The sequence below is a fragment of the Pundamilia nyererei genome, unplaced genomic scaffold (assembly GCF_000239375.1).
Source record: "Pundamilia nyererei isolate P.nyererei 1_Seehausen unplaced genomic scaffold, PunNye1.0 scaffold00336, whole genome shotgun sequence".
NCBI lineage: Eukaryota > Metazoa > Chordata > Actinopteri > Cichliformes > Cichlidae > Pundamilia > Pundamilia nyererei.
The window spans coordinates 110,848-122,316 of record NW_005187737.1 but is presented as its reverse complement, the minus strand read 5'-3'; the positions used below and the strand labels follow the sequence as shown (position 1 = coordinate 122,316).

General features: G+C 43.1%; 1 protein-coding gene across 1 annotated transcript in view; it reads right to left on the bottom strand.

Annotated features, from left to right (window-relative positions):
* Positions 1-2,875: 2,875 nt before the first annotated feature.
* Positions 2,876-11,469, bottom strand: part of sf3b2 (splicing factor 3b, subunit 2) — a 10,869-nt gene continuing 2,275 nt past the window's right edge. The window contains exons 4-21 of the mRNA XM_005751987.1: positions 10,069-10,119; positions 9,587-9,671; positions 9,384-9,463; positions 8,952-9,060; positions 8,633-8,724; positions 8,185-8,397; positions 7,975-8,097; positions 7,800-7,880; positions 7,475-7,702; positions 7,240-7,389; positions 7,029-7,118; positions 6,290-6,397; positions 6,087-6,194; positions 5,677-5,819; positions 4,943-5,044; positions 3,870-3,969; positions 3,569-3,760; positions 2,876-3,186 (exon numbers count right to left, since the gene is read on the bottom strand). Coding sequence (XP_005752044.1) covers positions 3,115-3,186; positions 3,569-3,760; positions 3,870-3,969; positions 4,943-5,044; positions 5,677-5,819; positions 6,087-6,194; positions 6,290-6,397; positions 7,029-7,118; positions 7,240-7,389; positions 7,475-7,702; positions 7,800-7,880; positions 7,975-8,097; positions 8,185-8,397; positions 8,633-8,724; positions 8,952-9,060; positions 9,384-9,463; positions 9,587-9,671; positions 10,069-10,119 — 2,127 coding nt within the window. The 3' untranslated portion in view covers positions 2,876-3,114. The remainder of the gene's footprint in view (positions 3,187-3,568; positions 3,761-3,869; positions 3,970-4,942; positions 5,045-5,676; positions 5,820-6,086; positions 6,195-6,289; positions 6,398-7,028; positions 7,119-7,239; positions 7,390-7,474; positions 7,703-7,799; positions 7,881-7,974; positions 8,098-8,184; positions 8,398-8,632; positions 8,725-8,951; positions 9,061-9,383; positions 9,464-9,586; positions 9,672-10,068; positions 10,120-11,469) is intronic.

Genomic DNA, 11,469 nt, shown 5'->3' with positions numbered 1-11,469 from the left:
ACACACACACACACGCTCTGTCAGCTGTTATGAGAAATATGCAAAACCGGTTAGAGTGTGTGGATTGAGATTGCTTTCCTCTCATTCTCTTCACAGTTTCCAAGATCTGCCAGATAAGACATCAGAGTTAATATTCAGCAAAGAGCTAGCTCATTTTCATATGGTGGCAAAACAGTTTTGTTTGCATGTGGCTTTAAACTCACAAAGAAAACAGAAACACACACACACAAACAGGCCTTTTCCCTACACCCCACTGCACTGCTGTGCGAGCCATCCACCCTCTGACACAAAAGCCACCATGCTGAGTCTCCTCCGGGTTTGGCTGCCTGTCAGTGCAGCGTGAAGCAGGTGCAGCGTTTGCACCTTCAGGTGACAAAGGCACTGCTCTGATTACAATCTCTGCATCTGAATATGAATCAGAAGGTGACCTAATGGCAGCGTCACAGCCGGGGCCGGCTGCCATCAGCTTGACGTCTCTCAACAGGCAGATTATCCCAGCTGTGATCGGAGCTTACAAAAACATTACGCGCTCGAAATGTTCACGACAGCCCGAGGATACGCACATAACTGCACTTTAATGAAAAATTTATAGAGCCATGTTTTGGCCCTTTTTTTTTTCTTCTATTCCTAGATGATGCTGCATTCAGAGGATGTGGGACATCTCAAAACTCTTTGTAAATATTTAAAAGGCTTTAAAGCACACAGATATTATTTTTCTCACATTAAGATTTAATGATTAAAACAAATATCTGTTCTTAGATCGTACTTTTCAGTGTTTCTTTTTTAGCCAATATTAAGCAGGGAGTGCATGTTAAAGAGTTTGGACTTGTCATTAGTTCTCACTGGTTTTTGGGATAATCAGCTGATTTGCGTAAACACAGAGCACCCTCCCCTCCTCCCCTCTGCTCTTTTTAACAAGCTTCTGTCACCACCAGCACCTCCTGCCATTGATAAAGAGATTAGAATGGAGCAGATTAAAACATGGTCACGGGATAATCCCGGGTTACTTTTTACACAGCGGCCTAAATCTGCAAAGTCATCAAGTGACACTGTAAAGGCTCCAAAATCCAGTGTCACAGTCAATTAAGTCGACACCGTTTCTTTTGCAACCTCACCTCCAGCTCCCATTTTACTGTACAGCAGCCATGTAGCTGTGCGGTGTGTGCATGCGGTGGAGAGGCGTTACACTCGTCTGTGTTTGTGACAGATTTAGTAACCACACCAGTGCATGCTATTATATCAGGCTGATTGGATTATTGCTAGAGATCTAAAATGATAAAAGTATTTAAAAAGTGCTTAAATTGTTTCTTTTGGCAAAAAAAAAAACATAACAAAAAATTCCCTTAAAATAGTACGTTTATATAACACATATAAAACATTCACATTACATAAGCAGCACCAGTGATTATTGATTTGTCTATTTTTAGAATACACAGGAAGATTGCAAATAAACAGCCACACCTTGCATATTTCCCCCATGTGTTACAGGGAAGTGCTGAAAGAAGTCTGTGTGCATTTGCAAAGTTCCTAGTAAGTGAGGCCGAGTACAGCGACTGCAGACGCCGTGCCTGGATGGATGGCTCTGTCAGCAGTATCAAAGTCTTATTTCCTCTAAATGGCCTACTGAGAGTAACGTTTCAGTCACATCGGTGAAGGAGACATCCTCAAATGTCAGATTCAACACATTTACAGAACTGACCCTCTAAGCTGCTCTTCAGTAATAGCAGCCTGTTAAGAAAGCTGTGGTCCTTTGTCCTCACACCTCTGCCGTAGTGGGAATGCTGGTGCTTTGCTGCCTTTCTCAGGATGGTTAAAGGATCTGATGTGAACAGGCTGTTGCTCCATGTGAGAAGCTGTGTACCAGTGACCGAGTCAGCATGAAGCTGCTGCAGTTATTTAGGTCACTGTGCTTCTCAGACGGTCAGCTGACCGTCATATTCAGTACTCGTTTGCCTCCTAGCTGCAGAAACCTGAACTACATCCTACTCTCTGAGATTCAGACCTCATTTAGAAGTCTGAGCTGGCCCCTGCTGATGTGTGCTTCCCTGACCACCTTGGTCCAAGCTGATTTTATGTGACATATCTGCTGAAGATCTGAGGCAAACAGCTTTGTACTCTTATTCCATTCACTGTCGATGGAAAGCTCTTTTGACTCGGGTCCATCCAGGGTGATGGCTTTGGAAGCCCACATTAGTTCCTGGAGTACTTCTGAAAGGTTCCTGGGCTGCCGGCCAAGACAGCCATGTAGAACAGCCAATAGTCTGTTAATGCTAAAAATAAATTAGCAATAGAAACACCTCGAGGTGCTGCTCGATGGACCTTTAGATTTGCACTTTACCTGACTGTGAAGCACCAACCAAATACAATTGCATCGAACTTCTAATAGGAATATGTTAGAGGAATAAGTTGGTGAGATTAAGTAAAGATTTCTTGCTCTAAAAGTCATTTTTTAAGCCTTCTTTCTGGGCCACTTGTGTTTAATAGCCAAAGTGGAGAATATATAAACATATCGGGCTCTTTTATCTTAGGTCTGAGCTTGTTTGGATATGGATATTCTGGCCAGGTAAACAGAAGTGATCAGAAGCAGCCTTAAAACTCAGAGGCAGGAATTTTGCAGCTTCAGTGGAAGCAAAGGCCTCACAGAGACAGTACAGGTCATTAAGGTGCAAAGTCTAAAGTCCCGATACTTCAGCTGACGCAGATGGGGATATGTCTTGCATTTTACCACCAGCGTGTAATCACACCTCCCCAAAGAGTGCAATGAAATGAAACAGAAACCTGGAGGCAGTATGATTGTGAACTCGTGTTGTCACGTCATTTATTTACAAAAAACAGAAAAAAAACATGGTTACCATGAAAAAAACAAAACAAAAACAAAACAAAAACATAACCAAGACCTTAAAAAGTTCAACACAGAAAAATGCACCTTGCCACAGTCATGTGACACTGACTGCATGAGACATGCCCACGCTGTTGATTTACGGTTTACTGTTAAAGCGCTAACAGATGATCGGTGCTGCAGTGTGCATCCTCTGAAATTCAAGTCTGCCTCTTCCTCTTTCATTTCCTGCGGTGGACGACTCTCTCGCTGAGCTTCGTTTTGGTTCATCTCCTCTAGAACTTGAACTCTTTGTATTTCTTGGCGCCGCCTCGTGTGTCCTGTGGCTGGGCCTTCCTCTTTTTTTGCTGTTTGGCGACAAGGAAGAAAAAACGGAGGAGGAGGGGGAAACTATTAATATTCAAATGTCACCCCAAGGGAAAACCTAAGTGACTATTGACTTCCACTTTCCTTTAGGTTATAAACAGAACTCATTTACAGTAACACGCTGGTAATCGACACATCAGGTGTGTTGGTCATGAGATCAATGACGTGGGAACTAGTCATTTTTGACCTCTTCAACAAACACAATTGATTTTTTTTGCTTTGAACTCCTCTGCTATCTGCCTGCAACATTTCTTTAAAGTTTCCAGGAGCTGAGCGTGTAATTGGGGCAGAAATCAGCTACACAAAAACATTTGTGTGAAGGAAAAATGTTTTTAAAAAGCCACTAATTGTGCGTCTTAGTACCTTCTGTTTGGCTGCGTGCTCAGCCACCATGTCGCTGAAGTCCTCCTTCTCCACCTGAGCCTGCTGCTCTCTCACGTGCTCCTCGTACTTCTGCGTCATGGCCATCGGGTCCAGCTCCAACTCCTCCGGGGCCAGGGCCACCTCCACGCCCTGCGACTCCTGCCCTCCGCCAGCCTTACGACTGGCCATGGCCTGAGGACAGCAGAGAGGTATTTAAGATTCAGCTAGAGTGGCAGAGGAGAACGGGAACGAAAAGAAAAATGGCTGTAATGTCATTTCATTTGGACACACTTCTCCTTACCGCTGACATTTCGTAAATGTGCGTCGAGGCCATCATAGCTGCTCCTACTGGGCCCGTTCGTCTTTCAGGGAGAACAGTGAACAGCTGTGGCGTCTCATTGCTGCAAAACAAGAACGTGTCAAACTAAGTAAAGCGCACGGTGCTTTAGAAACACAGAATAGTTCTAGCCTTTTCTAAATGAATGCTATTTCTATTAAAGTGTGGCATTAGACTTTATAACACTTAGAAAAATCGGAGTGGGTGTGATGACATTTTATCCCTGCTGTTTACAGCAAAAGTGACTCATTTTTTTTAGACAGTATCATTCATATAAATAAATATGAATGGGTCATTCCATGTCAGCTCCTCAAATGCCATCAAATACCAGGACAGTTTGTCTCTGGATGAAATCGTCTCTTTTTTCCTTATATTTAAGCTTTAATATCTGTGAAACCTTATTTGGACTGTTTTAAAGGATATTTAAACGTCCAAATATTTTACAGACCTCGATCATCCGTCATTCTTTGTTAGCTTTACAGAACTGTAGTGCCGGAAGATTTCAAGGATCTAATAATAATAATAATAATAATGGAGTGGATTTATATAGCGCTTTTCAAGGCACCCAAAGCGCTTTATAATACCACTATTCATTCACTCTCACATTCATACACTGGTGGAGGCAGCTACAGTTGTAGCCACAGCTGCCCTGGGGCAGACTGACAGACGCGAGGCTGCCATATCGCGCCATCGGCCCCTCTGGCCAACACCAGTAGGGTAAAGTGTCTTGCCCAAGGACACAACGACCAGGACAGAGAGCCCAGGGATCGAACCGGCGACCTTCCAGTTACAGATGCGATTCCCAACCCCCTGAGCCATGGTTGCCCCTAACTCCAATACTCTCAAAACTGGATGCTGGGAAAACATCTAAAAACACCCCAGTACTCACCCTTGAAATACTTGGAGCCAAAATGCACAATTTCTATTAAGAAGTGCATTTTTCACTTTTAGTTTTTTTGTTAATTAATTAATTTTTTTAAAGATAAACCGTATGATCCAATGGTTAATAAAGAGGCACTGAGTGGAGCGACACTCACCCATCCATTGCCTCCTCGATCTTCTTCTTCCTCAGCTCGATCAGCTCCGGGGTCTCCATGCCGGCTGGTACTGATGAGAAGCCTCCCGGGGTGATCAACCCACTGAAACACACAAAGCGACACACAGCACACGGTGAGTTTATTGGTGAGCACAAACTTCAGAAAACGCCATACCGTCAAGCCTTGAGAAAGGTCTAAAAGCTGTGGGCACGCACGCACCCTTCTGTTAGCAAAAAGCGAGGACATGAGATACGGACCAAATAACCCAGTTAAACACTAATGTGACTGGACACTTCCCGGCCCTGTTCTCAGGTCATTTACAGTCACACGCTAAATGAAAGAAATAGTTTTAAAGTTAATGTCGATCTCAGCACTGATGTCTGTCTGATACTTAAGCTTACACATCTATAAAATGGATCCTTCGAAGTCTTTAGCTGCAAGGTTCATTTTTATTTTTGACATATCCCCAACATTAAAAACAGCTTTAGCCCGAAGCGCTGAGCCTCACACGCTCTGAGCTGAAAACACATGAACCCACTTGGACGTGAGCCAATAAATAAATGTGAGCAACTGCTGACTGAGATGTTTGTGGGCAGCCATGTTTGTGAGGTGCTACCTTTTTGATTTGCTTTACACTTCAGGGTAAGAAAACTCTAAATACGATTTAAGACTCATCTATTAATCATTATCAGCTTCTTGATTAAATCACTGACTGCACTGTGCACATTAAGCACCTGTCTGCTGGTGTGAAGAATCCGGTTTCATCTGGCTTCTCCTCGTCGCTCTCCTCCTCCTCCTCTTCCTCTGATGATTCCTCATCCGAGGGTTCTAGCTCGCCCCACGTTGTGTGGTCCACCTCTTCTTCCTCCGCCTTAGCCTAAATGCAGAAACATGTTAGTGTATTAGTCATCGTTAAGAGACGGCCATAATATGTGTAGCAATCGAAAACAAAAACCTAAACGGTGAAGACAAAAGATTTCAATTTGGATGAAATTCATACCAAGAAATGCACCAACAAACAATCACACAGAAGAGTTACTGTTGGTGTAGGACTTAAAGTAACAGTATTTACACTTTTACATTGTTAAGAAGTTATTATGATGATTAGAATTATTTTTCTGAGGGTATATTGTGCACTCCTGACCTGGAAGTCTGCAGAATTGGTCCCGAACACGTCGCCGTAAAGGGGTTTGCCCATCTCGTCTACCGGGGGCTTCCCCCAGCCTCCGGCGTGATAACCAAAAGTACAGTTCTGATGAAGGGATGCAGATAAACAACATCAGGAAAAATGAGCAATAACTGATTCACTGACATATTTGTTAAACTGCTTTTTGGATATTTTGTTACCTCTGGGATGGGAGAGTTCAGTCCAGGGATCTTCAGGTTGGGATAGGAGGGAGGAGGTCCGTACCTCTGCATGGCTATCAACCAGGGAGGCGGCACCTTGTGGGCGTTCTGACGATGAAGACAAAGCAAAAATCCAAGTGAAATGCTCGCTCTGCTTCCTCATTTCGCTCCCCCTGTACTGATCGCATTTTCCAAGCTTAAAATATGCTCAGCATTCATTTGCGTGCCTGTTGGTGTTGCCTGCGACAAAAACACCGCCTGGATATATTTATATAATTGTCGTTACAGCAGCATTGTCCTCGTTACTGTGTCGGTGTAAACAAGTCCTGTCACGTCTTATCTGACACATTTATTCTCACAGCTTGTACATTCAACCACTTAACAGCAGTAACAGAGAGAGTGACATAATGAGATAGCAGGGAGAGTGATACTACAGAGCAGGACAGTAACAGCAAAGCAACAGCAGCTGATTTATTTCTGTCGCAACTGGAGCTTCATACAGTAGCTTTATATCACACTCTTATATAATTACAGAGTCTCAGCACTGAGATCAAGATGAGCCCAAGAACACGATAAACAAAGTCAGTATGAAGCTCTGAGATCACCAAGGCTCGGTTTCTGTTTATATGCGCTCAGATTTGTGTGTTTAAGAGAAACTGCAGTCAATTTAAAACATGTTGGCTGTTTTTTTGTGATTTAGTTCATTAAATTTGCACGTTTGAACAACAGTGAAACTCACAGGTCCAACTGGCATGCCCAGAGCGATACGCAGCTCATCAGACAGATCTCCGGGTTTCTTCTCTTTCAGACGAGTTTCAAACTCTTTACCCTGCAGAGCCACAAAAACACAAAGTAGGTCATGCCATGGAGCTTTAGCGCTCATAACGTCCCTTTGATAAATGTACCTACGTGGTCCTGATTACATGTGAGAAAAGCTAGACTTCTTGTACCTCGTAGTAAAGGTCTCCGTGGATGGTGAGCTTGGGCTTGATTTGCCATTTGAAGAAAGCATCGTGGAGTTTCTGGTAGTCGATGTCGATCTTTCCCATCTTGGGACGAACCTTCTCTCTCATTTTGGTTTTCATAGTTTTGGCATCCTCCTGCGAGTGGACAGAAAAACAGAATTACTAATCATGCAGTATTATTTCTGCTAATGTTGACTCAGACCATCAGAAGAACACCCACCTTCTCCTGCAGAGCCTCCCTCATCTCCTGGATTCCCGTCCTCCTGATGAACTCGGGCAGCTCGAACGGCGGCTTCTCGATACCTCTCTTTCCCTGCAGATACTTTCGTTTGAAGCACCAGTGTCTGGGCACCGGCACCGTGTTCCTGGTGGCTTTTAAGTGCACGAGCAGCTTGGGCTCCTGAGCTGTCACATCGTGCATTTCCACCACATCTGGACGAGCCACCAACTGAAGTGAAGTGGCAGCAGGAGAAATAAAAAGTTATCATCTATTCAGAATCAGGCACGGACTTTTAGACTGAAAACACAAACCATATATTTTTTACCTGTTTGAGTTCAGCCACTGTCAGCCGGTTCATCCTCCTCAGCTTCTTCTTGGATAGTTTTGGGACATCCGGCCTGATTTCCTGCACATGAGAAACATTTCAGATGTTCAGCACATGAGCAGACAACTACTCGTACTTTTTGCTCCGCTCTCGTAAAAAATGGAGGTTTTCAAACCTCGTCACTGTCGTCACTGTCTTTCTTCTCCTCCTCAAATCCTTTTTTCCGCAGCACAGCCGTCTCGTTCTTCTCCGACTTATCGGGCTCCTTCTCCTTCTCTTTCTTCACATCATCAGTCAGCTAGAAGAAGACAAGGACAGACAGACTGCATTAGAGGTGGGGATCAAAGTGGATGCGCTTATATTCAACTATGTCTGCTGTAGTCACCTTAAACGCCTCAAAAATCCGCTTGAAGAAGATGTAGTTGGGGTCGTAAATCTCTGGCTCCTCTGTGACGTACTCAATCTCCACCTCTTGCTCCTTCTCTTTGTCCTTCTCCTTGTCGCTGCTCTCCTTCTGCTGCTGCTCCGCCTGCTCCTTCTTCTCCTGCGCTCGCTTCTTCTTGCTCTTCTTTTTGCGGTTCCTGCGTTTGCGGTTTTTCTGAGGAAAAGTTTGGTTGACAAATTCAGAGACGGGACAAACAAAATTAAACAAAAACTGCCTCATAGTGGAGTCATTCATGCCGGGACCTACAAATCCTGTTTTTACAGTTTTGTTTGCTGGGTTGACAATTTTAAGTCGCAAGCAACAAATATCAAAGTCGATTCATCAAGCATGGACTCACAATGCTATGACTCTTAAAGGTGCTCATCTTAGATGCTTAAAAGAGGCTTACATCTTTTTTAGACATCTGGCTGTCGTCATCTGTCTCAGACATGGGCAATGCAGATGAATCCATATCTCCTCCCTCATCTTCGTCTTCATCCTCTTTTGAAAGATATACACATATATATGTATAAAAAACAAAACAAAAAAAATGTGGAGATCATACTGTAAAACTTCATTTTCCAGTCACAAATCAAACAAAAATATTTTTTTTGAATTGGACAACTTCAGACAATTATAGCTGGTCTTCCCAGTCCGTCGCTACAGGACAAAACTGAATAAAAATATAAAGGTTTCTGGTTTAGCAGCAGTCTAAGCAGCTGACCAACCTATGGGATCAGTGAGTTGCTCCTGTCTGATCTCCTTCAGCTGGAGGATCTTCTCCAGAGCCTGAGGGATCTTGGGCCCAGTGACGCTCATCTCCTCGCTCTGCCAGCTCTGAAATTTACACCAGAAAAATGTGGGATTAGGGAAATTTTACGTGCACCGGTGTGTCTGAAAATAACAACAACAAAAACACCACTGTGTTTCAGCAAAACTTGGTACTAGAATGTTTGTATTAGACAACAGTTTTGACTAATGCATGCATGTCTGGACACATAATACAAACAATGGTGGAAAAAGGGGTCAAAGAATCTCCTCTGGTCATGTATAATTAATCAACAGGTCAGCAGAGATTTTCAAAATCTTTAAAAGAAACTTCGGAGCAGTTTTCTGAGAAGACGAAGTAACGCTACATACGGGAAGGAGTGGTGGTTTACCTCTCTGTTGTCCTCTCCAGGAGGAGGCGGCACTCTGTGTTTCTGAACTGGTAACATGCTGACACCTGGAGGCAGAGGCCCTAAAACACACAGAATTATTATCAAACAAAATGTGCTGTTTCAGAAGAAAAAAATAAATTAAAAAATGTATTTCAAATTCATTATATAACATTTCGTGTTATTTAAAACTCGCTTAAACTCACCTCTGATTGCAGTGACAGTGGGCATGGACCTGGGCTGCATCTTGGCCATCTCGTGCTGACGCTCCTGTTCCAGCAGCACTGCAGCCTGACGTACGAGGACGTACGAGGGGGACAGAAATGAATATGTTTATAATTTGCAGTAGCACAAAAGAGAAATTTTGCACACAGCCAAACAAAAAAAAAAAAAAATGTCTGTGGTGTCATTCTTCCACAACATTTAACGCCAAGTGAGGGTGCCAGCACACTAATAAAAGTCATGGCCTTGCTTTCATATTCAGATTCTCACATCACACCATACAGGACCCACTATGCTGATTCATCTGTCACTCCCACTCCACTCTCCCTCATTTGTGAACGAGATACTTTAAAATTCTCCACTTGGGGCAGCAACTTGTTCCCACACCAAAGTGGGTTTTTTCACCCTTTTCCACCACGCAGCTCATCAAGAAAATATTTCAACTGAGAGTTTTTCACCCTCTTACCCTTTTCTGTTGCTCCAAAAGATCGTGTTCATCCATGACATGGGAATCGCCCTGAGAGAGCCACAAACAATAACAGCCAGTCAGTGAACACGTTTTGTAACTGTAAAATGTTTTCTGTGTGGTCCTGCTGTGTTGCTAAAAAGTTACAAAAACATTTATCCTGTCACATTCCCCTACAATAGTGTGTTATTCTGATTTACACATGACATTACATTAAAGTCTTTTTTAAAATTGTGCTTTAAGTTATGATCACATCTCAGAATTTACTCCAGGGCTCTAGAGTGCAACCACATTTTTCAATAGTGTGACTAAAAAAAAAAAAAAGCGATATTGATTCATTAAATCCTGACTCGACTTTTGAATATGTGTTTTGCCAGAAACGCCAGGATCTCAGGTTAAAGCTCACAAAACTATTTCAACAACCTCCAAACAGCAAATGAGAGCAGGTAAACGGATTCCACACAAAGGCGTAAACACCGAGCGGACCCGACGCATCAGAATCAGCTTTCTCTTTTTCGGCTTTCTCACTCGGCGACACGTACACGCCGTCGGGGCTGAAAGCAGACAGCTCACTGATTCTGATGCGTCTGCGATTTGCCACTTTGTGTTTACGTCTTTTTTGCGTTCGATTCTGAGCTGCAGATTTTGTCTTTCTCAAACCCAAATTCACTGAACCAGCAGCAAAAGAAGATCCAAACTACACTTCACATTTGATAAATCATCAGTAATCTTCTCTCACGTTTGCCGTTTTGCTTCCACCACGATAAACTCACTGTTGTTTACAGCGCTGTCGGACGCTGCCTTTTCTTTCTTTTTTGACTTAAATGACCTCGGACAAGAAAGCCTGATTTCTGCTGTTCAATACTGAAGAAGTTTAAACTTTTTAAAACTATGCAAAATTACAGAATATTTTTAAGGTTATCTGCTATAAAAAGCCAGGCCAGGAAAATCTCCTTCATGTTTTTCTGAGTTTTATTCTCAGTTACTTTGACACAAAGGCATCTGCTGTGATGCTTACTCCTCTGATGAAGTCTCACAAGTGTCAGTACTGATAAATGATCAGAATTATAATATTTCTGACTGTCTGAGGCAAAATTGAATCGAATCGAATCAGCACCTTGTGAATCACAATCGAATGGATTGTAGAAAAAAGTGATGGTACCCAGCCCTAGTGAGTAGCCTAGGCCGACAGAAGTGGATGTAGCTTTGGGTAATGACAAAAGATGAAAAGAACTATTGATTATTTTTTCTCTAAGTTAAGGCCTGATCCGTCTGAAATTCATAGCCAGTGCTCTGACACGGAGCCATCAATCTCTGAACGCTGAAAAAGCACAGTGTATCCAGAAAACACATTTTATGCAGCGATAAATGCACGGCCCAAGTGTCCCCTCTCTCTCTCTC